This window comes from Onychostruthus taczanowskii, unplaced genomic scaffold (genome assembly GCF_017590055.1).
Source record: "Onychostruthus taczanowskii isolate IOZ18803 unplaced genomic scaffold, ASM1759005v1 scaffold6, whole genome shotgun sequence".
NCBI lineage: Eukaryota > Metazoa > Chordata > Aves > Passeriformes > Passeridae > Onychostruthus > Onychostruthus taczanowskii.
The window spans coordinates 5,994,197-6,020,780 of NW_024503679.1; the positions used below are offsets into that span (position 1 = coordinate 5,994,197).

At 35.2% G+C, this 26,584-nt stretch overlaps 1 protein-coding gene across 2 annotated transcripts in view; it reads right to left on the reverse strand.

Annotated features, from left to right (window-relative positions):
- The window catches only part of UNC13C (unc-13 homolog C), a 130,016-nt gene that overhangs the window by 73,743 nt on the left and 29,689 nt on the right, over nucleotides 1–26,584 (reverse strand). For both annotated transcript variants that reach the window (XM_041418919.1, XM_041418920.1), the window contains 7 exons: nucleotides 26,042–26,113; nucleotides 20,711–20,930; nucleotides 16,613–16,840; nucleotides 14,552–14,693; nucleotides 7,654–7,823; nucleotides 6,714–6,829; nucleotides 4,701–4,864 (listed from right to left, as the gene is read on the reverse strand). In XM_041418919.1, coding sequence (XP_041274853.1) covers nucleotides 4,701–4,864; nucleotides 6,714–6,829; nucleotides 7,654–7,823; nucleotides 14,552–14,693; nucleotides 16,613–16,840; nucleotides 20,711–20,930; nucleotides 26,042–26,113 — 1,112 coding nt within the window. The remainder of the gene's footprint in view (nucleotides 1–4,700; nucleotides 4,865–6,713; nucleotides 6,830–7,653; nucleotides 7,824–14,551; nucleotides 14,694–16,612; nucleotides 16,841–20,710; nucleotides 20,931–26,041; nucleotides 26,114–26,584) is intronic.

Here is a 26,584-nt window from a genome sequence, read left to right on the forward strand (position 1 = left end):
GGTCAACATTTTAAGGTGTCTTCTGCAGGTTCCCTTAACAATTTCACAATGAGCTACCCATGACCTGTACTGAATTCTTATATTGAGAATAGACCCTAACTGTACCAATTTTTCACAAGGAAAATTTAAAGCAATTGCTGTAATTTATGTCCTTATTGTATCACTGCACCCTGTCACCTGTAATGTGCTTAGCGAAAATTATGATAAAGCATGTGTGACACATTTTTGTTTCTCTCCATAATTTAATTAAAATCTGTAATGTTCACAGGACCTATTAAGTACACAATATGGGTCATCACTCAGAGTGCTGATAACTCAGGTTATCAGCTACCTACAAGATACCTGGATTCCTTCTGCTTGCTAAAATGAATAAATCAAAGTAAACCCCTGTCCTTGTTTTTGCAGGTCTTTGAAAACAGCAGCCAGTAGCATGAGTTATTAACAATTTCTAGTGGGCACATGAGGTCACAGCAACCATTGCTAAGTCTCACACATTTTAGAGTAAGGTTGCACTGCATAAGCTGAAACCAGGCCTGCTTGCTCCAGCTTTTTTACTATGCAATTTTCTGATCAATAGACAGTGCCAGGGATTCTTCTAATATTTCTGCTAGCATGAGTTAGTGAAGAAAGGAGTCTAATTGATGTGCTGTACTCATCAGTAAGCAAATGCTATCAATAAAAAATTAGTTTAATGGGCAATTTGTGTGCTTTCTGTAATGCTGCCACATTAATTGAAAACTAGCAGGAGAACAAGATGACATAGTTAGTGCCCATTAACCTGCTTGAATGAGAGCTATGTTGCTGATTGAGAATCATTAGGTTCTACCTGTGGTGACTCTTGCCAGTAAGAAGTAAAGATCTTAATAGAGCTTTTATTGCACTTGACTCTATTACACAGTAAATTCAGGCTGGTGATATTATGTGTAATTTCAGTGTCTAGTCAAACACTGTCTCAATACATGCTCAGATTTTTGCCTTCTAAAGAGAAGTAAATTATGTTGAAAGATGAATGACAGGAAAAATTTTACTTTTTCTTTACTGCAGAGTGTGGCTTAATATACATAGGTAAATAAAGTTCCAGTATGATTCCTTCTAGACGCTGTATTTACAGCATAAACTGCCATCAATCCCCACAGTAATCAAAATAAAGGCCAACTGGATCACTGTGCATTTTTTCCACTTTTTCTTCCTGCTTTTTGTGATATTTATTTTCCTCCCTATTGTCCCACACATCCATGCTTGTACTTCTGGGAATTACACATACCAGTTGTGTGGCTAATAGTGTTGGTCTGGCTGCTATCCATCAAAAAACCAAAAAAAATTTCTCATCTGAACCATGTAAGAATGGCTGTAATGGTCTTGCTTTTCTTTTCCCAGTACAGACTCCATGAGGAATGGAAGTATAAAATAGTCATAAGAAAGAAGAGTGGATTATGTAACCTATACATTCAAGATTTCAAAGAGCTGCATTTGCTGCAACAAAATCAGTATTTTTGTTGTATTTTACTTTGGGTTGATGGCTGTTTTTCTATTCACGTGAATTCCACATTTGGTAACTTAAAGCAGATTTCCTTGCTCAGGAACTGTGCAGTCATAATCCGTATCTCGAGAGTAAAACACCCCTTCTAAGTCAGCATCTTTAGCAAAAAGGTGTCTACATTTATCTCATAAAAATGTGGAGATGTTCCTGTCTCCAGCAAGAGATGCAACCACACCTGAATTCATTATATTTCTAAGTTTGGTGAGAAAGGTCTCAACGGGGACAATGACTAGAGCAGACGGGTAACCTGTGTGATATCTCCTGGTCTGATTCCCACATTTCAGTACGAGTACAGTCACTGTATTTAGAAAATCAAGACTAAATATTTGAAATATTATTTCTGTGCTCTAAAGGAATAGATATAAATGATTATTGAGGGCCAGAAGGAAATCTTCAGGGTTTATAAAGGGATCATAGATGACAAAGCCACCATCATGAACCAGAAATGATAGACAAGTGGGATTGTTTGTTGCTGTAGTGGAACAGGATGCCAAGTCACTTTAGACATGGGTGCTTTAGAGAAGCTTAATCAGGTTTATGTTGTGTAGAAATGCAGAAAGAAATGCCATATGCTAGATGCCAGCATATGGCATCTAGCCATACTTAAAAGGGTCAAGACTAACTATCATTAAGTGGCACTGAAACTTTTAATAACAGCTAACTTTAAAACATATATTAATACTAAAAATTAAATCCAGGCAAAAAGAACACCTCATTAGCAGCATCCTAAAACTCACATAACCTGATAAAGTGTAGATGCTCTCTGGGGTCCGGATCCTGGGGTATTAAAGCTTAGTCAGTTTTGCATTTACAAACACAAACATTTTAATTTCCAATGTTATCATGAGACATGCAGTAGACTCTGCAACTAGATTCTCAAGCAAAAAATTCTTACACAATATTCCTCTGGGCAAAGTGATTGCATTCAAATTCTCTCTCTGTCATACAGTAGAAAATTGCTTTTGTTTTAGTAGAAGATCTTTGTTACCAAATGCAATTTGATAATTCTATTTTCCAAATCAAGAAGCTGTACATTTTCTTCCAGTCACTAAAATTGTTCCAGAAGAAAAAGGTAATCTCATAAAAAGAAATAAAACCAGGACATAATAGTTCAAAAGAAAATTCCTCATGACAAATAGACTCAGTGTCTTCACTACTCTTCTTCCCGAAGTCTGAATGCTCTGAGATGTGTCTGCAGATGATTCAGCAAAACAACGTATATGAATATATATTTTTCTGCAAGTATTACTTGAGATTACATGCATCACTGATTTTATTCCCAACTTAGACTGTGGCTGTTCCCTCAAAAAGGCAAATGTTCATTATTGACATGAAACATTTTAAAATTCACTTTCTCATTACACCTGCCTTCAGATACCTGGTTTTCAGTCAATAGCATCAAGGAAATTTGGGGAAAAGTTATAGAAGAAAGCAAGAACAAAAAGAGGACAAGGCAAAATAGGCCAATTAACTTAAAATGGCTTGGTTAGAATTTTTAAGTAAGGACTCCTGAAAAATGTGTTGGAGTATTTGCTCAGCTCCATGTTAGATGTGCAGACTAAATTTATTTACTTTCTATGAATATCTGTATGTTATGTTATTCACTGAGTTAAAAATAAAGCATTTTCTTTATATAAAAATATAACCTGTCAATTTCTACCACTATTAAGTAAAAAATATTTTATATACTCACATCAGTTATATTGCTATTTTTGCAATGCTAACTTTTGCAACATCTGAATTTCTAACACCAGTTTCAAAATGTTTTTTTGGAAAATTTTGCAGTACTTGAATACATCTAGAGATGAAGGAAAAAATTAAAAATAATTTTACAGTTAAAGTTGTCAGTCAAAAATACAGCCATGTTATACAGAGATAATCAACTACTGGGGCTGTAGTTAAGACAAAACTAATGATAAATCAGCCCTTTATTTCTCATGAAAATTGCTAATAACAGCCCTCCTTTGGCATTAATTGCTCTTAACAATTCATTTCTGGTCAAAACTTGAATTGATTTTGATACACACAGCAGGAATAACTCTATCACTAACATTTTGGTAAAAATCCCATACCATTTTAAATCAAGTTATAAAACTACAATAGCAGGATAAGTTAATAAATGACATAACAACCACACAGAGCTACACACACAAACAAAAATACTCATGAAAGTCAACACATTAATACCTCCATATGTAGTTTAAATAGAAAATAGAGGAACTCTCGAGTTTCATTAATTATTATGTGCAATGCTGGGTAAGTTCCTTGAAGGAAGATCATTAAAAATGTGTAAAATAAAAAATACATTCCCTGATCCTCTATTAGATGAACAATACAAGAAATCACAGACAGCTACATAAACTGAAAGACAAGCTCGTTGCAGTATTTGGTGGTATCAATATATTCTCAAATGAAAACTTCAGATTTTTATGTACCTTCATACTTATTATAAGACTGTTCTTTTTAGGAGGTAAAGAGATGCAAAAAACCAAGAGATTTTCTGATTAAAAATCCCACTATATCAGGTTTCAGTAAGAAAAAATTCTGTATTTTTTATTTATAGGACTCATTTGGAGTCCTCTGCTTTTCTACAGATCCAGAAGGATATAGTTCTTTTTACCAGAAAACTTTTTGCTGGATAAATTGAGAACACATGATGGATCTCTCACATCTGCAGGCTCTGAGCTCGATGGTGATGTGTTCTAAGGTGTTCAGACAGCTACTTCAGAATGGAGGACGCAGTAATGGGTCTCAGTACTGTTAAAAATGGTTTGCACAAATTATTTACTTATACTATGGAAGCTCACTATAGCCACTAGTGAGCTTCCATAGTAGCAGAAAAGAGTACAGAGCTTGTGAAACCCTGTTCCAGTTGCATCTGGAACACTGGAAGTCTTTCTGAACTGTGCTATATATCAGTATCATAAGGATTAAGGAATGCATTAGCAGTAATACCAGTAACAGCTTATAAAATGCTTATATCTTAAAGCCTCTGCAGATGAGAAGCACTTTAATGAGAAGCAGATGGACAAAATGATAAGAATTTCAAGTCAGGAATGGAAGAGAAATGGTGAATGAATTCACAAAGGCTTGAGACTCGTTACTTCCCTCAAACTCATTGCTGACAACACAGCAGAAGGCCAGCCATCATGCTACTTACGTCATAGCTTGATAAATGTATTCAATCCCATAGCGCATTGCAAATTCATCCACAATTTCCTGCGCAACATCATCAAAGTACACCTTCCAGGCCTCGTCGCCTTTCACCTCGGGGATTTTCACCGCACCGTTTGACTTCACTTCCGTCAGGTAATGGAACAGATTCTAAAGGTAAGAAATACAGTAGAAAAAGGCAATCCCCCAGCCAGGGAATAATGTGCTCTTACTCCATGATTCAGAAGGCTAAACAATTGCTTTATTAAGCTACTATATTACACTAATACTATACTATATTAAGAGATACTATATTAAAGAGATATTATACTATGCTAAAGAGATACTGTACCAAAGAATACTAAAGAAAAACTCATGACTGTCTGGACACAGCCAGGACACAGCTTTGACCCAATTGGCCAAGAAAACAAAATATCCTTCACTGGTGTCCAATAACCAAATCTCTTTTGGTAAACAATCTCCATAATACATTCCACATGTGCCAAACAACAGGAGCAGTGAATAGAGATAAGAATTGTTTTCTCTTCTTCTCTGAGCTTCTCACTGCCTTCCCCAGAAAAATCCTGGGAGAGAGAATTATGTCTCTCTGTTCAGAGAATGTGAATACCACATAGAAATGTTTCAAAAATGAAAGTTTGGCTTTTAAGAAGCATTCTGAAAATATATCCTACATATAGTCTTCAATATGTTGTTAGTCAATTTTTTAATTGTTTCTTTTTCCAAAGACTGGCTCAAACTAGTCAGCAAGCTTGTGATTCAGCACATTGTATCTTCTTGATATAAAGCCCTGTCCTTTAACTGGCACAGAAAGACTGCAACATAAAATAGTGCAGAAACTTCTCTTTTATATGCCCTTGTTAATGAATGAAATCATGGTGTTGTAATACTTATTACAGAGTGTTTCAATTTCAATTGTAACTGTGACCAATAAATTTCAAATTCATTATTTAAATCCTTCAGTTACAGGGAGCTAACAGAAATACTGAAGGTGCCTCTCAAATTGTGCAAGGTGTGCAACAAAGCTTAGGTTTAACACCCTTGGGAGCAAAACTAGGATTTGACATTCATGGCATAGAATTCTACTCAGATTGCCTAGCTCCATATGTATCCACAAATTTGACAACTTCACATATATCCACAAAATCCAACAGATTTTATTTCCAATTTTCAGTGATAACCCCTAAAACCTCAAAATATTTTCAGTTTTGCTAAATTAGCCCATAACTGTCTCTTGGATTCTCTTAAAACATTTTAATATTGTCATTTACTTCATAAGTCCAACATTTGCAATTTCAGGTCAAAATTGATCAGCACAAATGCCCTAAATATCTGATTTTACAAATGGTGAACAATGGGATTTTGTGGCTACATGATAGTAGTGAATTTTCAGCCATGTATTAGCTACCAGCTTTCAGAAACTACTTGCATTTCCAGAATAGAATTTCTACATGGATCACTATTTGAAGGAAAAGTAATCAATTACAAAGAAAATCTTCCAGAAGACACATCTGTTTATCAGAGATGATTTTTTTCAATATTGACAATAGCAAACTAGATGAAAGGAAAATTAGATTTTATAGTATTTGTGTTTTTTCTTTTTCTCACTCTCTAAAATACGTATTACTGTAAAACAAAAGAAATCCTTTACAGTGTACTTCTGTAATATATAGAAATGTTTGTATTTTCCTGATGTTAACAATCATGTATCAAAGTGTTAAATCAAAAAAAAAAGTACGGGTAGAGCTATCTGGCTCAACCTCTTTTTCTAACACTCCTAGCAGGAATGATCTGTTTGTTGGTCTTATGTTGTCCTACCCTTGCCTCTGAACCTGATACTTCCTCAGCAATACAGAATGGGAAATCTAAAATAAACTTGTCCTCATGTACAACAGCAGTTATTTGTTTCAGTGCTCTAATGTTCTGTAGCCTTTTTTTTCTTTATCGATGCAACAAGTGAACAGTAATTTCTATACAGTGTACTATAACTTCTCCAACATACCTCGTGTAGACAGGTGTACTGCACATGATAAGGAGCAACTTTCTCCTCTCCTTCAATTTCAACATTGATTTTCAGTCTAATGGCCCCAGAGACAGCTGATTTATCGGTTCGCTTTTCTGAAGAGTGGAAAAACAATACATTAGGAACTACCAAGAACACATGTATGTCACATGAAAAGCTCTCATAAATCATTCTGGTTTAATCTTTTAAAGCCAGGGAGTCCTGCTGTTGAAAACAAGAATGTTTTTTAATACCTCACACATGGTTCAGGCCACAAAATATAATATCTAACTATGAAGTAAAGAATCTTCCTTATTTTATCTCCCATATTCAAACAAGGCTGCACAGCTATTTATTTACTACTTTCCCCTTTTCAATTGAAATTACTGTCATTTTCTACCTGACATCGGTACTAATTATTATTATTTTCCTTTGGTTATGAAGACTTTACCAACAACCTGGACTACTCTGAGTGTGATAGTTGATTCTGGTGTGCCCACCAAAGCTGCTCTATCACCCCCCTCCTCTGCTGGACAGGAGACAGAAAATCTGATGAAAGCCCCATGGGTCGAGAGAAGGATGGGGAACAGATCACTCACCAACTATTCCATGGCAAAAACCAGACTCAACTTGGGGGAAAATCAATTTGTTACCAGTGAAATCAGAGGAGGAAAATGAAAAATAAACCCAGATCTTAAAACACACCTTCCCCTCACCCATCCCTTCTTCACAGGCTTACTTCACTCCTGATTTTCTCTACCCCTTCCCTGCCAGTGGCACAGGGGGACGGGGCAGTGTGGGTTCTGCCTTTCATTTTCAAATCAACCTGTTATATTTAATACTTTAAAAGTCATACATTGGCACCAAAGCTACAAATTTTGAAGTCACAAAGTTAAATACTCTACCTAAATTTGTTTTAAAAAATCAGTAAGAATCATACCTAAATTATACCATACATCCATTTCTCCACTCAGTGTTCTTACTTCAATGATTGTTTGCCCAAGGAAGTCATCTGATTCCTTTTTGAAATGCTGTTTTACTCTAGATTTGATATCATCATCTTCATCCCATACTCTTACTTTTATTCTATCTGTAGAGTTATGACATTCACTGGAAAAACAAAAATAAAACACAAAATGTGAGTGATACATAAACTATATTACTCTGTACTTCTAATTAATTAAACTCAATCTCCACACATTTGCTTAACTGCACCAAATGCCAAAGCACAAACAATCTGCAACATCCAGAGGAAAAAAAGGCCAACCCAGACTGCCAGGGACAAAAAAATTACTATGTATATGAGACTTACTACATATAAAGAGAATCAATTTATTGAATTATATATACATAAAGACTGCATTTAGGAATGTCAATAACTGCTCATTAAAATTTTTAATTTGAAATTCATACTTCTTTATGCTATTATGTAACAAATATCTTAGGAAAGATAGTTAGGTCAGGTTTATTTGTTTAGGAATGCCATGTAGTACATATAGTAAACTACCAAAGTAATACTCTGTAATAATACAAAAAGCAAGAATTAAAAAAAGAATATTTCCAGTGTGTATCAGAAGCTTTTGTTAAAAACTAAGAAGTATGCACAAGCACCCTAGCAAGAAAAGAAAGGCAATCAGAAAAACCCAGGAAAATAAGTAGCCGCTTTTTAAAAAAAGATACATTAATGTTCTTCCCGACCTCCATTCCCTGGTAAGGAGAAAGAGTAGGGACCATGCCACGTTATAAAAACTTTCTTGTAAATTTAAGTGGCTTACTAACCCCTCCTGGGTTGAGTGGATTTGAGAAAGTGCTGGATGTATTGAGGGAATGAGGTGGCTTCACTTGCAATCTGCAGAGTACACAGTGGAAAAAATTTTTACTCCCAGCTGCACCCTGCATTTATTTGCACAGAAGTGGAAAAGAAACTCTATTACTGCTTACTTCTATAAGGCACAATAAGGAATGTTTGCTATTCATTGGTGTAGGCTTTTGATGAATTGATTGGAATATCCCAACACTGACTGCAGAGGTTTGGGTTAGTGGAAAACTTTCTGCTGAAGTTTAACTAGTACAGAGCTGGCATCAGTTAAATCCATACCATACTTGTGCATCCATACAAAGTACTGTTTTAATATCCATTCACTAGTGCTACAGAAATATTTTATATATTACATACCTTTGTTTGTCTTTAAATACTACTTTGAAGCATAGCTGCAAATTTTCATCTTCAGTAGGGCATTACTTTCACACTCGATTAAGAGTTTTCACTCGAATTCTATTCCAAGCACTATCATAACTTAGTGATCTGTCTCTGTTTTCAGTGTTAAAACAGTAATACTCCAACTTATCTTCCAAGCAGCACCCCTCAGGGGTATTCTAAGAATTAATTAGTGGTGGTAATGGGCTTTGGAAGTATAAAGTGCTGTAAATGGTATTATTATTGTCAAGGCCAATCAGATACTAAAAATGGCACACACAGCTTTTACTCTGCCACACTGATAGCGTTCAGTATCACAGAAATCCTTGTGTCTCCTATTCCATATTTTAACTTTGCAGATAATTCTTGTAATTAAAATGCACATTGTTCTGTGATTAGCAAAACTAATATAAAGTGTAGTTTCCTGTTGTCTTATGACTGGCTTCCTTGACATCCAGCCAACCACAATCACCTACTGAATCTTCCCCATAGCTGGGGTTTTCATAAATTACCCCTTTATGTGAACTCCTGGTATCTGTTATGGGGTGAGCTCATACTGAGGACAGTTAGTATCTCATCTCTCTCGAACCGCATATTTTCACAGAACATGACAGACATACTATTTGGCAATCTGTGAAATTCCTCTGACCAATCACAAAATTCAAAAGCTATTGGCAAGGACATACAAAATATAGGAAGATAGAGATGGACCACATAAGCATTGCTGCCTTGAGAAACTAGGCTATTTAATTCTCCTGAAATGTAACTCTAAGTTAGTACTTAACATTGCTAAAGTCCTGAATTGCATTTAGCTGTGCACACAACAGAAATAACTGACAGGGGATTTCTAGAATGACATAGGGAGATCTGTCACTGGTGAAGTATTTATGTGACCCTCATCACCATACCTGTGTTTTTAATAGGAAATTAAAGCAGGAAATCTTATTCCTGCTTTGATTCTCTGGCAGATGCTGCATATAAAAAGTCACTGTGTACTTCAGCACAAACATAATATTTCTATTATTCTGAGACAACACAAATTTCCCTCTAATATCCACTTAGCTGATAAAGAAATATTTATTCAGATGGTCAGGATTCCCTGATATCCTCAGTTGTCCTCAACATCCTTTTCTCCTTTAATCTTAGGTTAGTGAAACATGGCAAGACCTGACACAACCAACGTGTTAACTCATGCTCATCTTTGTTTTGAAACTTCAGCACAGAGTCAGCTCTGCTATCTTTGTAATGCTCCTGTGCAGGACCACAAAAATAGCATGAATTTGTGTTTAAAAACAGAAGAGTGGATGAGCAAATATTTCTCCTGGCCTGCCCTGTAGCAGTGCGACTGCAGGGAGTTACTGCTAAAGTTACAGAGCTGTCTCTGAATGATCCTGCTTACCTGCCCAGACTCAGAAACAGCCCTCTGGAATGACATGCACATTCTGCTTTAGTCACTACTAACATCTGTCCAGAAGCTCTGGCTGGAATTCCTACTTCTGTTTACTCCAGGAAAATCAGCCCAGGGAATTAAACACTAGACAACACATGCTAGTTTCAGTGTTCCTCTTCTAGCCACTCTGCTTTATATGCTCAGTAAAAGCATTCACAGAAGTAAGATACAGGAAGATCAGAAATGAATTGTTCTCTAGCACACAGAGCTTCTGAAAACTAGAGAATTTTCAGTCTATTCAGAGATGCAAGACAGAAGAGACAGAGTTTTAATAATTTACCAACAATCTGGTGACAGTACATTACTTTTGCATTTCCAGAATGCCACAAAGACATGAAATAATCCTCATAGAATTCCAGCTTATTCTAATGGCTAGAGTAATAAAACTGAAATAAAAAAGTATCTTTACAACAGTACCGCAATGTAAATTTAACATTAGATGCACTGGCATGATCTTACTGTACATATCCTCTGAGAGATCTGCACCCAGTGTTAAAATGACAACTAAGTGATACTGTGCTACCCTCAGTAAGTTCAGGAAGCCACTTATTGCTATTATTACCTTCATGTTTATTGTTATTGCTATTACTGCAAGCCAGAACCAGATCCACACCATTGCTAGGTCCACTGTTAGGTGTTCACAGACAGTTCCATGGTCCTTCAGGATACGCCTTTCAGAATTTCATTAGCCCCATTGTTGTCCGCATTAGCACATTGTTGGCAAACCTTTGCTGAAGCCTGATTTAAACCTCTCTAAATGTAAATTGTGGCTATTACTTTTTGTTCTACTATAACAGTAAGCATGGAAAATACATTATTCCTTTCCTCTTTTCAGGAGAAAGGATGTGTTTAAAGACATCCTTACCTCCACTACTTGTCTCTTCTCTAGTCTGGATAGTCCCAATTCTTTAGCAGTGTTGTCACAGGCCATGCTTTATGATAAAGTAGAATGAGACTAATTATGTTTTTTCTTGCATTATTTTACTCTGTCATAACAAAAAGAGAGTTGTATAATTAATCTGGATTGACAGCAGTTTGAAAAAAAGACTCAGACCATGCATGCTGTACTCTGGAACTGAAAAATATCACCGAACAAATAATTTATCATTGGAATTGCTTCTTAGAGATGTTCTGCTCTCTTGATTTGGGCTGCAGATGTGAGATACAGTTATTTTAATTAGCAGAATGTCTCTCAGAAACTTGGCTGATTATTGAAGAACTTTTGGAATGGATGAGTCTCGTAAACTGATGTGTAGTCTTTGTTAGTCAATTTGTTTTATGTAATACAATTCTCTGTTATATACTCTTGCTTAGGAGGCAATCCTTGAGCTATTTCAACAATTCTGGCAAAATTGTGTTTAGATATCACTGGAAACTGAAGCACTATTTAAGCAGTTAACCAACCATGCTATCTTCAGGTAGAGTGAAGATCATATTTTTTAAAAGTCAGTTCAGCTGATTAAGAATGTACAAAATAACAGTTTAAAGGGACTGTGGTGAAGTCCTCTTGGCCACTGACAGTAAATATTACTTAAAATGAATCCACCAATTCATTAATTTCAGAATAAATAACGTGTGAGTGCCATGGTTTAAAGTAACTCTAAAGAAGAAACATCTACAGCTGGATGACTGAAATCAGTTTGAGCAAATGTTTTCATGCACTGAAGGCAGCAATATAAATCCAATGAAAATATTTATTAGAACCCTTATGCTGTCTTAGTGACAATCAAAATAGGAAAAATAAATAATGTAAAATAATCATCCAGTTATTTGAAAGATCTCTGTATTATACAATTGTATCTGGGGTATTTATGAATGGCCAGAGGACATGTGGTACCTGCAAAGTCAGCAAGGCAATTTGGAGCTGTGTGCTAGCCTAGACAACACTGTCAGAAAAAACTGATTTCTATACGCCAGTAAGCAACTGTTGAAAATAGTCAAGAAAAGAATGAGAGTAGACTTTTATTATAGTGCATCAATATAAAGGTTTCTACAAAGCTGAAAACTATATAGCCAAAATACAGCTTCGTGTAATTAAAAAAAAAAAAAAAAAAGCAAATGAAGTCCCTTTTCCTGTATCAGATGCCACACTCAATCAGAAAGAGAAGGTGACAGCTGCAGGACTCTTCCTTAGCTCTGGCATTGAAAGAAACGTTCCTATCACTGATGTTTCACTGAAAAAGCCCCCAAAACCTCTTTGTTATCTCATTTCTAATAATGCCAGGAGAAAGGATCAAAGCCCTTAGCACCTATATTACATTCATTAAATGAACATCTGCTGACCTATTTACTTCTCTACCTTGTGCACCAAAAAGCTCTATTTTAGTTATGCTTTATGAGGTCCTCTGTTCCAATCTATGCCAGTGTCCCATGGTCATTTAGCAAGGGGTCAGGCTACATTTTGTCAGAAGCATTCTCTCACTGTTATCATGCAATCATATCTGGGTTACGTGTGGTTCTAAGAACAGGAGCACTACCCTCACTCCATGTGCTATGACAGAGCAAATGCACAGTGGGGAGCCAATGTTTTTTCCAAGTCCTTATTTTGGAACAGATGGGAAGACATGTTTTGGTATGAAAAGTATGCATAAGACTATAAGATTTTTGAGACATCTTATTTCTGCATTTTATAATTTAAAAGTTATAATGATGGTTAACATTAGATTTTCAACAGAATTTAAATACCAATTACCACTAATAGAGCCTAATTTAAATAACACTTCCTGAGTCAATTAAATAGTTATATTGATTTACTTTAGATTTAATCTTCTGGTAAAACATTTATAGTTTATTTAATATAATTTAGAAATTCTCATATACTTTCAGCTGAAATCCAAAGCATTAACTAACTCAGGGAGATTATTTCAGAAAACATATGTGCTATTGAAATGTTGGAAAATGTATTCAGTACAAAGCAGTTGCTCAGGAGGTTCATGCTATAGTAAGGATTGGGAGGGGGGTATAAATATTCCTGGGGAAGCAGATGATAATAATACTTAGTGCTGGGGAAAAAAAAATTGAATATTTTCAAGTTTCTGGGGATTTTATTGTAGCCCTGCTCATATCTTTGAGAAACTACATTCAACAATCTTTGTATGAAATTTTCTGAATTACTCATAATTTTTGACATTACGCAATTCCTACAATTAAAATGCAAGAAAATAATTATCTCCTACTTTTGGACACTCAAAGCCATTCAATGAGGTATGACACTTCAACTGTTACCACAGTAACACAGTTAACTCAAAAGGAAAACACTTTCTGGATAGAAGAAGTTGTAAAACGTTTCTAGGTGTCTCTTTTCTCTGAAGTATCTATTTATTTGTAATACAAGTGTTTGAAACTGTGAAAGGAATGGCATACATTGTTTAATTCAGCTGGATTCTCTAGTACCTTTTCCAGACAAATAGAAGCAGCATCTTGGACCAAAACTCTTTCACACTCTACTGAAACAATAACCTCCTCCTCAATAAGGTAGCAGATTTTGGCCAAAACCAAGGGAAATCCTCTATCGGAAGAAGTTAACCTGTCAAGTTACGACACTGCATCTTCTAGAAGAAAAGAGGGCTCTATTTCAAATGCCTGAACCCTCACAGAAACTGTTTGCACAGTTTATTTAGATAGGAATAGTGACAACTTCTTCCCTCTTTATAGGAGGAAAGAAATATGAGAATAAACAACGACATCATATCATACTCTCCACATTTGGCTTTTAGGCAACACTCTCTAAAAGTATGGGCATTATAAACACACCAACCCTGAGCCTGGAGCACAGCAATTACTACCAAATTCCCCAGTTATACATCAGAGAATCACAGTGTCAAACAAAAACACATTTACCTTGCATGGTCAGTATCTGGCACACAGAAAAGCATTTCTAATGACAATATTTGGTATGTAAGGTTGAAGTATGAAAACAGTTACTTAAGTTCCCTTAAAGACTAGAATAATTAGACACCACCAACAGATCCCAAAAAAGACTCAGTTCTAAGCTGCATGATCACTATAAGATAAAGACACAATAAATTTTGATGCTCTCTCCATTCAGAACTTGCTAATTTCATAATGCTATAAATATGCATAGTACAGACAAAACATATTTTCAAATTAAACCAACATTTCACTTGGTAGAGTTATATTATCTAAATGTAGATTTAAAAAAGCAGTATCAACAGCATTTTCTCTACTTACAAAGAGAATTTTTCATCCCATACTGGATTCAAATTTCCAAAAATAGTTTTTGTTCTTCGTTTGTTTTTGCCAACTTGCACAGTAACATATGGGTCACTTGAGCCAGTTTTGTCCTTAGCCTGTAAGCCCTGAGCACAAAGAACTGCAACAAAGGAGAGAAATGTGCTTTAGCCCTCATAGCCTTTATTGCCAAGAAGTAAATGAGAGTGACAACAGCAACAGGAAACAAAGGCCTCACAGTGAGGGATCGTGAAGAAAAGGTTTCTGGATTATTTTCCCAATGTCCGTAACTCTGGAGGCTGACAAGGTTTGCCTAATTACCCTTCTGGACTGTACCATATTGAAAAATAAAGTTTATATGGAGTAATAAATATAAAGATTCACTACTGAGCACCAAACAAATACTTTTCACACATAATTAAAATATTTTTCTCAAATGTTCGTTTGGTCAAAATGGCAAGGAATATAACGTATATATAACTTGTCTTGAGCCTGATAGTTCCCTAAAGTTCCCTGCCCACAGCAAACAAATAAATATTTCCAAAATTTCTCTGAAGATGCAAACTAACATTCCCAAAGTAAAGCCTCCAATAATACAAAAGACATGTTCTGTGGCTTATGGAACTAAACATGAAGGACATTGCTGCCATTTGTTCTCTTAAGAGATGAAACATGACTTTTAAAATACTTTCTATACTATCACAGAGAGTGTGACAATTCAGATCAATTATCATCAACTGTTTATGTATTTGCTATCCTTTCTGACAGTTAGTGTGGGTGTATAGTTAGTAGATATGAATTTAGTGGCAAATATAAATACATACAATTTGATTTTCCATCATAATTCATAAAAGTGGAAATCTCAGAGGGAAGCAGAACCGTCAAAGAGCAGTCTACCAAAGCCAGAGAACTGCAGCTAAAACACTTGCTCTGGCTCTTAACATTCAGCAGCAGTTGGCTTTGTTATTTGCACATATTGTTTAAATCATCTCAGTGGTAACATTGAGTTAACGCTCTCTAATGTCAATCATTTTGGATAATGAAGCTCCCTTGGCATACTCAGAAAAATGATTACCTAAAAATGGCACCTTGCTCAGCAGATCAGCTCTCGGTGTGGGTTCAGTCATATGTGCTGACTTCAGTAAAAGTAAAATTGTGCTATTCTTTAACATATCCAATTTCTGAAAACACTCTTAGGAATAAAATAGCATATTTTGTTTTCCCCATTCACTCTAAATTCACAGGGAAACTTTTAGAAGGCAAGGAAGTATCCTTCTCCTATTTATGCAGTAGAACGAAGGGACAGCCTAGCAAAAATCTTCAAGGACTAAATTGTGTGTACATACTGCCCTGAACACAAGACAGCCTTCAGTATCCTTTAGCGGTACAACTAAAGATAAACATATGAATTAAATATGTCCCTAGTGCTTGGTGACAGTCCCAAAATTCCACAATTATTCTTTTGAGTTTCATGCACCACCTCTCAACCTTCAGAACAGCCTCCATTTACGCTGAGGTTTTAATTCAAAAGCTGAAATGTCAGAGGACCTGGAAATCTTCATAAGCAACTAGGCTAATGCAATTGGAAGCCATCTGGAATATGTTTGGAGTGAGCAGAATTATGCAACATCAGCATCACTAAAATGAAACACACCCTTAGTCAAGCAATGTGAATGGATAATAAGTTTCAAAACCAATAGGATCTGGAGTTGCAAGCTCAAATGTTTTTTTAACCAGTCAAAGCCTTTTTTTTTTTTTTTTTTTGTAAAGTTAAACTCTTGCAGCTGGTGGCAAAAAAATCTCATCATTAGCACAGAAGATATTGCTAGGAGGTAGATGAGATACATTCTTTTTACTTGTCTTCCTTCCTATAGCAGTAGAATATAAATTGGTTTTGGCAACTTTAAACTCAGCTCTTGCAGTTGGCATCCTATAAATTCCACTGTTTGTATATGTACCAACTATGTAACTGAACACACAGTCCAGCTCTACTTATAAAAAATCTTGCTCCTGAATCAGGGGAATAGGAAAGAAAGAGCTCTTAGAACAGAAGAAAATTACCTGTGATAGTTATTTTTGCTGACCATTTGGATGTTCCATCCAAAACACTTTGTTTTGCTGCTTTTGTATACTGTACAAAATCTTCTTTAGAAATATTAAACATTTCCTGGATCACTTCAAACACTTCTGGTCTATTTTTCTCTCTAATCTTCATTCTTTCCTTCATAGCACTAATAATATTCTGTGTTTTGTCTTCTGCACCATGCTTGGAACTTTTCTCAGCTGCTCCTGAAATGAGAGAAAATGTCACCATTGTTATTGAAAATTAAATTTTTTGTTGTTGTTGTTGGGTGTTTTTTTTTTTGTTTTTTTTTGTTTTTTTGTTTTTTTTTTTTCTTTCTAAGATCTCCAGTCTTGGTGCAGCAGTACCTGAAGGAAATCTTTGTTTCACCTGAATAATACCTCATATATATATTCTTTGTGATATCTAAAATTATTAGTTGATTTAGTTTAACATGAGGGGTTAATAGTCAGCTTCCATCAGTGTTATGTGTTATACATAAAATTATTTATTTAAACAATACTATTCAGTGTCAATCAGGACTGTGGAAACATCTCAACATGTGTACTGAGCAGAATGCACAAATTTGTAATCTCAAAACTCGATCATTAGACACCACACCTGTGATATTAAACTCAGAGACTTTTTGGAAAAGAAAACCTACTCAAGAAAATATATCACAGGTATGGAACAGAGAGGTTCCCCTCTCCAATAAAATGGTCATTACTGATAACTTCAGTAATTATTTGAGGATTGTAAAAGAGATCAAGGGATATTATCTGTGTGAGAATACTTCCAGACTGTGTTAGCCTGTGGTGGCATGTCAGGCAGAAAATACTCAGGTAATTTTTTTGGGACATCAAAACCACTACAATGTTTATTGGTTTAAATTGAAAAAAAAAAAAAGATTTTAAGGAGACCAAGTTGTTGCAAATTTTATTTACAATTCTTTTCAGAAGTGCTCTGGAGAGATTTCTCTCTCCAATAATTGTAACTGATCTCAGAGGCCCTTTCAAAAACAAAGTGAAGTTCACCTTATAAAATGTCCTTTTTCTGTCAGAGGAAAAGGTTTCTTCTGACCAATGCCTGTACAACATACTCTTGAAAAAGCCCCAAAAATCAATCTTGCAGATGAGTGTGAGAAAAAAAAACATGAGACTTCTATGATCAGAATGGTAGGAAAAAAAAATATAAATTCCTGCAGTGCTAAACAGGATATTTAAACTCTTGACCAGATTAACATATGAAGCAAGATAGAAAAATACTAAAAAATTCAATGACATGCTACCGCTTGCTATAGGCATTGCTGAATTTTGGCTCATGTTGTTAAACACTATGCACAGGCTTGTGGCACTAAATGACAGAATCATCATTATCATTAGCAGAAGTAAGAGCTTCCCTCTTCCAAGAAGTTGTGAAAACATCATCCATCTAGCCATCCTTAAATTCAGCGAGGCTTCAAGTATTATTTTTCCCTTTAGAGGGTTAGTAAAATTAAAACAAAATAATTTTGAACAATTTGTTCCGCAATTATAATTCAGATATTTCAATGCTGAAGAAGCATAGAGTTCCTTCTTTATAATGCCATCAAAGACAAATATATTCTTTTGAAGGAGTTTTTGTTGAGGCACTCAGCTTGCAATGGCTAAAGCAACTAGAGCTGGAAAGTGTAATTTTTCAGCTTATATATTTTTCAGCATAAGATTCAGTGAAATCTTACAAACCAAATATTACATGCTTTGTTTTCTTCAGTTTTCAATGTGTCAGAAGGTTTCTTAGCTCATTGGAGGACAACTGATATCTACATCTACAGAGAGATGTAGGATGGGAAGGCATTATAATATTGGAAAAGTGTGGGTTGAAATACCAGATATCAGTGATCCCAGACTGACAGTAGGCTGAATTATATGGCTTCTTCAATTTTTCCAAGGCTACTAAATCTTGAGAAATCTTGAAAATATCTTGGTGAGTACCTAATATTTTTGAATATTAAAGAACAAAATTCTAGTGATTAAAGATTATCCAGACTGAAAAATTAGGAATTAGTAGAAACAGAATTATGTTCTACCATAAAACAAAATACAATTTAAAAAATTCTCTAGTGATTTTATTATAAAAGAGATGATTGCTGAGATGTCTGGAAAACATGACTGGTAATTCTTAGAAGATGCAGGAGGGAACTTTTTTCATTTTCGCTTATTTTCTGCCATTCCTTAAAAAATAGAAATGCAACAAGATAACTGAATGATAAACCCTGGGGACAATCTGAATGGCAATAACATATTCCTGTTAGAAACCTTGTTGATTTTTGAGACAGCACAGATAAAACTGAAATACGTGTCAAAATATGACTTCCTTTAAGTAAATATCTTTCTCTTTGTACTCATTTATTGCAACTAGTTTTACGTCCCCTATTGCTAACAACCTCTGCTGCTGTCTATCAACAACTCTTTTCATGCAGTATTGACCAAACTAATTAAGACAATAGTGTAACTTACATTGCACAGGAAGTTAACAAGCTCCTTTCACCCTAGGGACTGATACAAACTCAACATGATTGAAATCAATTCTAATTTAATATTGCACCTAGTACTAGAAAGGATATCTTATTGAAGATGAGAGAGTTAATGAAAGTGCTACTGTTTTTTTTCTAAATCTAATTTAGAGCAAGTTTATATATTGACCCTAAAGATCTTGAGATGTGAATTCATTTCTACAGCCTACATTAGCAATCATTATATATTAAAAAAAATAATCACAGAAGTTTGAAGGTGAATACATCCTACTGATTATGAGGTGGGCAAAAGAATGATTATGATAAAAATAACTACATTTCACTTTATGACACTGTTAACATCAGCTTTCTCAGAAATAGAGATTTAACCAATTGGTCAATTAATTTTTTCAGTGGAAAATAAGGAACATGAAATTTTCAAAGTACTATACTATGAACACTGAACAACTAATCTGTTGCAAAAAATATGACAGGATGCTCAGAAACATTTGCATACTAATGAGAAGAGTGGGGTCCCTTAGGCCTGTTAAATATTTTATCTGCACTTTGCCTTCTTTAGGTTTTGTTCTTTTAAGAGTCAGTTGTTTGGGCCAGGGGACACCAGCCCAGATTCAACCACAGAGCAGAATCACAATTAAACGTGGTTAGGAAGTTTGCTTTAGACATTCATAACTGATTTATTCTCCATGGGGTCAGTTGCTCTGGGAAATTTTAACTGATTCCTGAGCAGTACAAACCTTGAGCATCCATCCCTCATGACAGCTCCTCACACAGAGAACACAGGGAAAAGAAGGAAGAACTGAGTGAAATATCTGTGTAGTTTTCCTACACGTAGAAGCTCTGGATGGCATCAACAGTAAACAGAGTTGAATAACTCCAGAGTATGGAAGCCCATTCCATTCCAAAATCAGAAAACTTGTAGGTCTTGATTTTCTATTTTCTATTCTTAGAATCTTGTATAATAATTGTAATTTAAGAATTGTTTCAATACACCTGATATATTTTCACAGAAGAATTCATGATGACTAGAACCAAGCTGAAGGAAAAAGCAAGGAAAACGTTGTTTTGCCTTAATTCTAGTGCCAAATGGCTTACTGACTAAATTTTTTCCCCTTACACATAGAGGGTTTAGTATTTTGAAGGAACAAGATCCTACTTACTGTTTCATATTTTTGACTAATATATAGCACATCAATATGACTATAGTAAGTAGCAGAAATATTTTTAAAAATATTTCCTTTGACATTTTTTGTGTTTTGAGTTAAGTAAAACAAAGAGGGTTTACATCAAGTAATAAATTGCTCCAGATATTGCCATAGGCAGTGGAAAGTAAATAATTCACTGTTGTTAGCAAGCATTATTTTGTAAAAGCCCAGCAACATTTGACAGATTTCAAGGACAAAAGCAAAACTAACAGTAGCTTTTCCATAAAGCTTCAGTCTAGCTTCTCAACTGAGGAGCATCAACACACGTTCACTGGTTTTGGGTGATCTGGTGCCTCATTTCAAGACATTGCTGAGCATATAGACAAAATCAAAAGGTGTGAATTAGTACAAGACTTCAGCTATCATGAAATACTCACTCTGCAAACAGTCAGCATTTAGGAGGTCTTGGCACTTCTCATGGCATTTGACACCACATTCACTGCATCTCATGCCTTGTCTGGCTATGCCCCAAAGCAGGCCTTCACATTCATAACAGTATGTGGGAGTTGTAGCTGTCCAGATTTCAAAGTTATGAGGTGTAGTTGATGATATTGGATAGATCAAAGCCTGCAGGGTCTTCTTGAAGACATGTATTTTCTGTTGGGTAAGAAAAAATATTTCAGGTGTATTGTGTAACAAAAGTGAACTATTTCTAAACTATATGCCATTTACACCTAAAATGTTACAAAATATCAGAATATACATAGAAGTATAAAATAATTTGTAAAATACTGATTTACTCATTTTGCTTTACACTTTGAAAAGAACTTGACTGTTTTGTCTGATTACACAAACAGCAGAGTTAAGTTGGAATAAAGTTATTCAATTAACACTGAGTCTTATATATATATCCTTTTATATTTTGAGGAAGCAATAAAAAAACCCCAACAGCATTACATTCACTGGGGCATATTAAGAAGCTACCAAACATTAATTCTGAATATTTAAAGACTTCCTATAGGGACTTGGACATGCTGCACAAAACGCCTTTTGACTATATACAGCAATATCCTCTAATACCAAGTGTCTAGATAATCTCATCAAATAAAAGCAAGCTAATTGTAGGGTTCCATTTTATCTGTATTCCTATAATAGCATACTTCTTCATTTTTAAGCATCAAGTTGCTTTTTACTATAGACAAAAATGATCCATACTCTCAAAAATCCAAACTTATTTCTTGGACTGTTTTGGCTTAAAACCCATGACTAGCTGCACTACAAGAACAGTTATTGGTTTTTTTACTGATTAGTACTGTAACAACTTCAGTCTCAGCTCCTTAGTGCTTAATAAGATGAAAACAAAGCAGCCCCTGTAGTTAAGCGCACAAGACCCTGGGCACAATGCTCTGGTTTGTTTATTTGAGCTTTTTTTCAGGCATCCTGATCTTCTAGGTCCAGACAGTTTATTGGGAATAAGAAGAGCCCAGCAGCCTATAGGCAGCACTTGGCACGAAGCTTAGGTTGTCTGTGCCTTTTTTGAGGGGTGGGTGTTCACTAAATGCACACATGAATGTCATGAATGTCTTAGAAGTTCTAGATTCATTCCCTTATAAAGGAATAATTGTTTTTTTTTAGAAAGAAGAAACTGTATTATAAAACATATCACCATATCATTATTTTAGAATAAAATAATAATCCTATCACCAGGATATAATGATATTTCTTATTTTAGAAAGAAGCAACCATATTATAAAACATATAACAGTGGGATACTTCTGAAAGTCTGCCTGTCCTACCTTGTCCTCCTCTGGTATGGATATTATGCCAGGCAGCTCTAATGTTGGCTATAAAGCTGTGGCAAGGGAATAAGATTTTGGAATTTGTGTGGTTTGTCTATTTTTTTTAACATCACTGCCACAGTACTTACAATATAGGAAGTCAGGCAAACTCATTCAATTAAACATTTGTTAACACTCCCTTATCTTTCATATTCAGCTGTGGTAATTGCATGCCAAATGGAAGACATTAACCTGTCTGAAAATATGCTGACATATTCTTGGTTTTATGTACCTGCATCTCTACTCAAACTTGTGAGATATTCTTCTAATAATAGATTGTCTGATAAAAGTAAAATATTCTTTTTGTGTGCATATCTGCCTAATGTTGCACAAAGTCATAAACCAAAGGACTTTTGCCACCACAGGAAAACCAGTACTATGCAGCCATAGGGTAGCCATTGATTCATAGGATCAAGCACTAAAAATAATAAAACCAAATATTAGGTAGCTTAGGCTGCAACAGCACTTACTGAAGTTAGTAAATACTGCTGGAAACAATATCCATCCTGTGGAGCCTGGCCAAAGATATATGGTGAGACATTTCATGGACATCTGATCTGAGCACAAGTGAGAACACTGAAGAACTGAACTAAGAAAAAAACCTGATACAGCAGAAAAGACTAAAAAAACCTCTAAATTTCTCTCCAGGATGCTACTCAGTCAATCCTAATAACTTCCCTGAAAGCAAGCAAAGGTGTGCACCAGTTTGATTTGGCAAAACCTAAGAACTGTAACAGTAATGGCCACCTAACTCTGGAAAACTCATTTTTGTATATTACTTCCCTTTTAAGCCTTCCATGTTACAGGGAGCAGAAAGGAAACTTTAAAACAACCTAAAGTGAATTTATACAGCTTGCTGAGGAATCGTGTTTCTCAGAAACCACTGATTACACTCTCCCACTCCTGTGCTCATGTAGCCTCAGTACAAATCCTGCCCTTTCATCCTGTTCAGCTTCAATATTTTTCACATTATAAATACTTTCAGAATTTTGCCAGTAACTTTTACATTTTTCTGAAATGTCATTAGGTAACAAAAATTACTCTCAACAGGCCTTAAAATAAACATTTGAGGGTAAATGAAGTTTTCAGCTGAAAGACACTGTCTGTAGATTGGTTTTGCTGTTCTTTCCCCTGTTGTTAATAAAGCAAATTGCAAAAAAGAATTTTATTTCTCTTACTGTCTAGAGGCTTTCATTCCTATTACTCTTTTCTGTTTAAATGTTTTTTTTTATGTGAATTACAGAGCCTAACAACATGGCACTAATAACTTCCAGTAAAACTATATAACTAATACCTGGTTTGGCAATATTTAGCACTATTAATATATAGGAGAATTATTTAGTTATCTGCTTATCCTCTAAAGGGAAATTTACCTATGTCATATACTACCTGAAATACTTGACGATGTCATTGATGTATAATATTCAAGAATGTGCAGCTCTGTCTTTGTTCAACAAAGCAATTAAATGTGTGCTCAACTGAAAGCATATGTCTAAGTATTACAGTGTTTAAAATGTCTTTGGATCTGTGCTTGAGAACACACAAACTCAGTGTGTCATGAGTGTGTTGTATCAAAAGGATAGCAGTGACAGGTGGCAAAGCTCAAAGCCTTAACCTCAGGGTGTAATTTTTTGAGTAGGTGGCACTTGAGTTTTAATAAAGGCATTAGTTCAAAGAATTTTCATTCTGAATTTAATCAGCCAAATAACCCACACCCACCAGAGTCACTAATATTCCCTCCAGAAAAAAACTTGGGGGAGGGTAAAAACTAGAAAAGCCCTAATCAGAGGAATAACTTGCCCAAAGGGGAAGTTTTTTCCTTAAATTTCATTGGTGACTCCATTTCTTCATCTGCATTTCACATCTTCATTTTGTGGAGAGTATCTGGAGAATTCTTTTATGCCTGAAAGTGTCTGTCCTTTTTGTTTTTAAATCTTGCTCTACCCAGTGTAATGATGCCCTAGGTTATTAAGTTTGGCTGGCTACTTAGAGAAGTAGAAAAGCAGTGACTTTCCCTTGTTTTAAAGCTTCTTGCAAGAAGCTTTACTGGCTGTATCCTTAGATTTGTCTATGAAAGAGCACTTCCTGCCCCTTGGAATGTGTAGTCAGGGTGGCATAAGACTGGCTTCTCTTATTCACCTCTACTCTGAATTAGCTTTTACATTTTCTCATCAAATGAATTTCCACGTGTCTAAATTACATTTGTTGTCTGCCTTTGGACTTACATTTTTATTGCAAGATTACTTAAGAAATAACTATTTCTGGTACACAGTTTTTCAAATGGCATGGTTCAAATGGAGGCCAAAGAATATAGGTATAAAAATACATTCAAATGAATTTTCCTTTTCCATTTCTCCTGAATCAGCATTCCGTAGTTTCTCTGATTGATGGCAAGCATTGGAGACATGCTTGCAACTGAGCTGTTCACTGGGATTTGCTGTCTTTTCTTTTCTCCTCCTGAACAGGACTGTTTATGTAAAAATCCATAAGTGCAGTCCAAGCTGTTCTTTCTTGTCCTGCATTTGTTGGCAATTAATATTAACTCCAAAACTTGCAACTTTAGCCTTTCAAAGTCAGAGTCTGGTAGTTTTTACACAAGAGGAGGCATGTAAATAAATAGACGGATCTGCATTGTCATAAAAGGTGGTTATATATATATATATATATATATATATATATATATAATGTTGCTTGCTTAGTAAACATCATTTAGTAAAGTACATGGAGTATTTTAGGGTATTTTAATGAACTCAGGTATTTTGGTACAACAAAGTCAAAAAACATATTTTGTAGCACTTGGATGCCATAAGTTTTTCCTCTATAATTTTCCCTCAGCCTCAAACTCCTTAAGATCCCATAGTTCTCCATTCTATCAACCTTTGCTGCTGTTTTGAAATAGCAGAATAAAATAACTACTGCCCCTACTGGAAGAACATTTCAAACACCATCTGTTTTCCACCTCAGCAATCTGTCCCTGAGCACCACCAAATCATAACTTCATCATTACCATATAAGCACAGAAAGTTCACGATAAACCAGACAAGAATGATGGATGTCAATATTTGTGCTACATGTTCCAGTTCCCAGAATACCTGTAAATATTTTCTGTTCTCCATTCTTCTGCTATGTACCTTAACAACAATGTAAGAAAAATTCAATTCTTGATTTTTCTTCAGAATAGGATGTATTTTAGAAGGTTATGTACACACTAGCAATTTTAGGAGCACAAAATGGGCCTGTATTCCTTCAAATTATTGCTTTTTCTTAGTTGATATATATATCTTGCATCACACTTTATGTATTCCTGAAGAAAATGGCACCTGTTGTGCTTTTGTTCAAAAAAAAGTCTTTTGCCAAATCTAAGTCAAATCAGCAATGGAAAACCACAGTTCATGCATCTTACTATCTATGACAGTATGTTTTTTCCAAAAGACTCTTGTGGTTATTTCTTGTATGAATTAAATATTTCTTCTAGCATCACATATGTTATTAGCGTGAGTTACATTAAAAAAAAGGATCAAATAGCATTCCAGGACTGGGAAAAATTATCATAAAAACCCATCTTGCAGGCCCTGTCATTATAATTGCAATCACAGTGTGATGAAGATAGAAAGATGATGAAAGACTGCAGGTAAACATGGTACAGTTGGACAATTTTAAACAAAAGGCTTCCGCAAATAACTGTTTTGTAAATCAAAGGTTTCTTGGTTAGTCCCCTCTGTTATGGATGTGAGTCAGCAAACCTGGTCTTGCTACTGTGGATCAGGCAGCAAATTCTGCTCAAGTTCCCTGAAAGTTCCTACACAATAAATGGAATACATTCTATTTCATCCAGTTGGGAGTGTGTAAGGCTGAAATAATTTTAAGAGATTTTTAAAAAAAAATCTCTCTCTTGCCTAAACATTTAAACCTGTCATTGAAAACACTTACCATTTCTTCAGTGTTTATGGAGGTCCGGATGAGCATGGCCATGGAAATACCAGATTTTCGAGCTGCAAGGGTCTGTTTAAGGCAAATGCAAAAGTTACCAATTATACAAGTAACAACAGCTGTTGAATCTAGTGGAAGGCAAATACTACTTGATTATATTACTGGATGTAAACAAAACTGTTGAAGATACAAAACCTTTTAGTTAATGTTTGCAGCTCACAATTTTTAGGGGTTTAGTACATAATGGAAATATGCTTCCTATCATCATTACTGTTTCTTTCAGCAGTGACCAGCTGAACTGCCATTTCTAATACAAAACCTGTAATTCAGAGGTTTGTGACTCAGTTTTTTTAAACCACAGGCTGTCACTGTTTTTCTGCTTTGCCAACCAAATTAATGTGGTACAAGGATAGGCATCCTGCCCTAATTTGGAAGCTGACTGTGCCTGCAGCAACATGAGAGATCATTTTGCAGTAGTCTTATGGCTCAAGTTGTCAGTCTGGATAATTTTTTGTAACTCGCTGAGCATTTTTAAATGGTGAG